This window comes from Opisthocomus hoazin, chromosome 29 (assembly GCF_030867145.1).
Source record: "Opisthocomus hoazin isolate bOpiHoa1 chromosome 29, bOpiHoa1.hap1, whole genome shotgun sequence".
NCBI lineage: Eukaryota > Metazoa > Chordata > Aves > Opisthocomiformes > Opisthocomidae > Opisthocomus > Opisthocomus hoazin.
In genome coordinates, this window is record NC_134442.1 from 7,562,869 (window position 1) to 7,564,230 (window position 1,362).

A 1,362-nucleotide genomic window follows, 5' to 3' on the forward strand; every position below is an offset into this window, starting at 1 on the left:
TTATTGCTGCTGAAAGACTACTGATTGAATGAGCTTGTTGAGGGCCTTTTTGAGCTCCTGGTTCCTCATGCTGTAGATGATGGGGTTCACTGCTGGAGGAACCACCGAGTAAAGGAATGACACCACCACATCCAAGGATGGGAAAGAGGTAGAGGGAGGTTTCAGGTAGGCAAAAACTATAGTGCTGATAAACAGGGAGACCACGGTCAGGTGAGGGAGGCAAGTGGAAAAGGCTTTGTGCCGTCCCTGCTCAGAGGGGATCCTCAGCACGGCCCTCAAGATTTGCACATAGGACAGAACAATGAAAATAAAACATCCAAAAGCTAAAGAAAGACTAACCCCAAGAAGCCCAACTTCCCTGAGGTAGGAGTGTGAGCAGGAGAGCTTGAGGATCTGGGGGATTTCACAGAAGAACTGGTCCATAGCATTGCCCTTGCAGAGGGGTATGGAGAATGTGTTGGCAGTGTGCAGAAGAGAATCGAGAAAAGCACTGCCCCAGGCAGCTGCTGCCATGTGGACACAAGCTCTGCTGCTCAGGAGGGTCCCGTAGTGCAGGGGTCTGCAGATGGCAATGTAGCGGTCGTAGGCCATGACGGTCAGAAGACAATACTCTGCTGTGAGCAAGAAGGAAAACAGAAAGACCTGGGCAGCACATCCTACATAGGAAATGACCCTGGAGTCCCAGAGAGAATTGGCCATGGATTTTGGGAGAATGGTGGAGATGGAGCCCAAGTCAATGAGGGAGAGGTTGAGGAGGAAGAAGTACATGGGAGTGTAAAGGCGGTGGTCGCAGGCTATGGCGGTGATGATGAGGCCGTTGCTGAGGAGGGCAGCCAGGTAGATGGCCAGGAAGAGCCAGAAGTGCAAGAACTGCATCTCCGACGTGTCTGCAAATGCCAGGAGCGTGAAATCAGTGACAGTGCTGCCATTGGACATTTTGTCCCTCTGGAAATAGAAACACAGTCCAAGGAGTAAAAGGCAGTGACAATTCAGGTGATTCTTCTCTGAGTCATTGCTATTAGACCCTCCCCCTGCTGCACACACAACTTCTTTTCTCTTTCTGTGAGAATTTACTTCAGCTCTGTGACTGAATCTCTGGTTGCAGCTCCCTGACTGTGCTGTGAGGAGAAGGACCTCTGCCCACGGGCTGTTAAGGAGTCAGCCTTGCTCTACAGATGTGGGTTCATGGGCGTGGTGAAGAAAGGGACCTGTCTGGGTGTTTGTGAGATGAAACTGCTCCTTACTCAAAAGGGCTGGCCAGCACCTGCACTCCCTGCCCTAAGGAACTGAGATAGTAGAAGGAAGTTTGAAAGGTTTGTGATTTTTTAACAGCTCCCCTCATCTCACCTTGGGAATGTTCTC

General features: G+C 50.8%; 1 protein-coding gene across 1 annotated transcript; it reads right to left on the reverse strand.

Annotated features, from left to right (window-relative positions):
- Positions 1-936, reverse strand: LOC104336888 (olfactory receptor 14J1). Its single transcript, XM_075444975.1, has one exon. It carries the CDS (start codon positions 934-936, stop codon positions 1-3), a length of 936 nt encoding a protein of 311 aa, XP_075301090.1.
- Positions 937-1,362: the final 426 nt, after the last annotated feature.

Bases quoted from the DNA above. Each gene is read 5' to 3' on its own strand.
- LOC104336888 (XM_075444975.1), bottom strand. From the start codon at position 936: ATGTCCAATGGCAGCACTGTCACTGATTTCACGCTCCTGGCATTTGCA.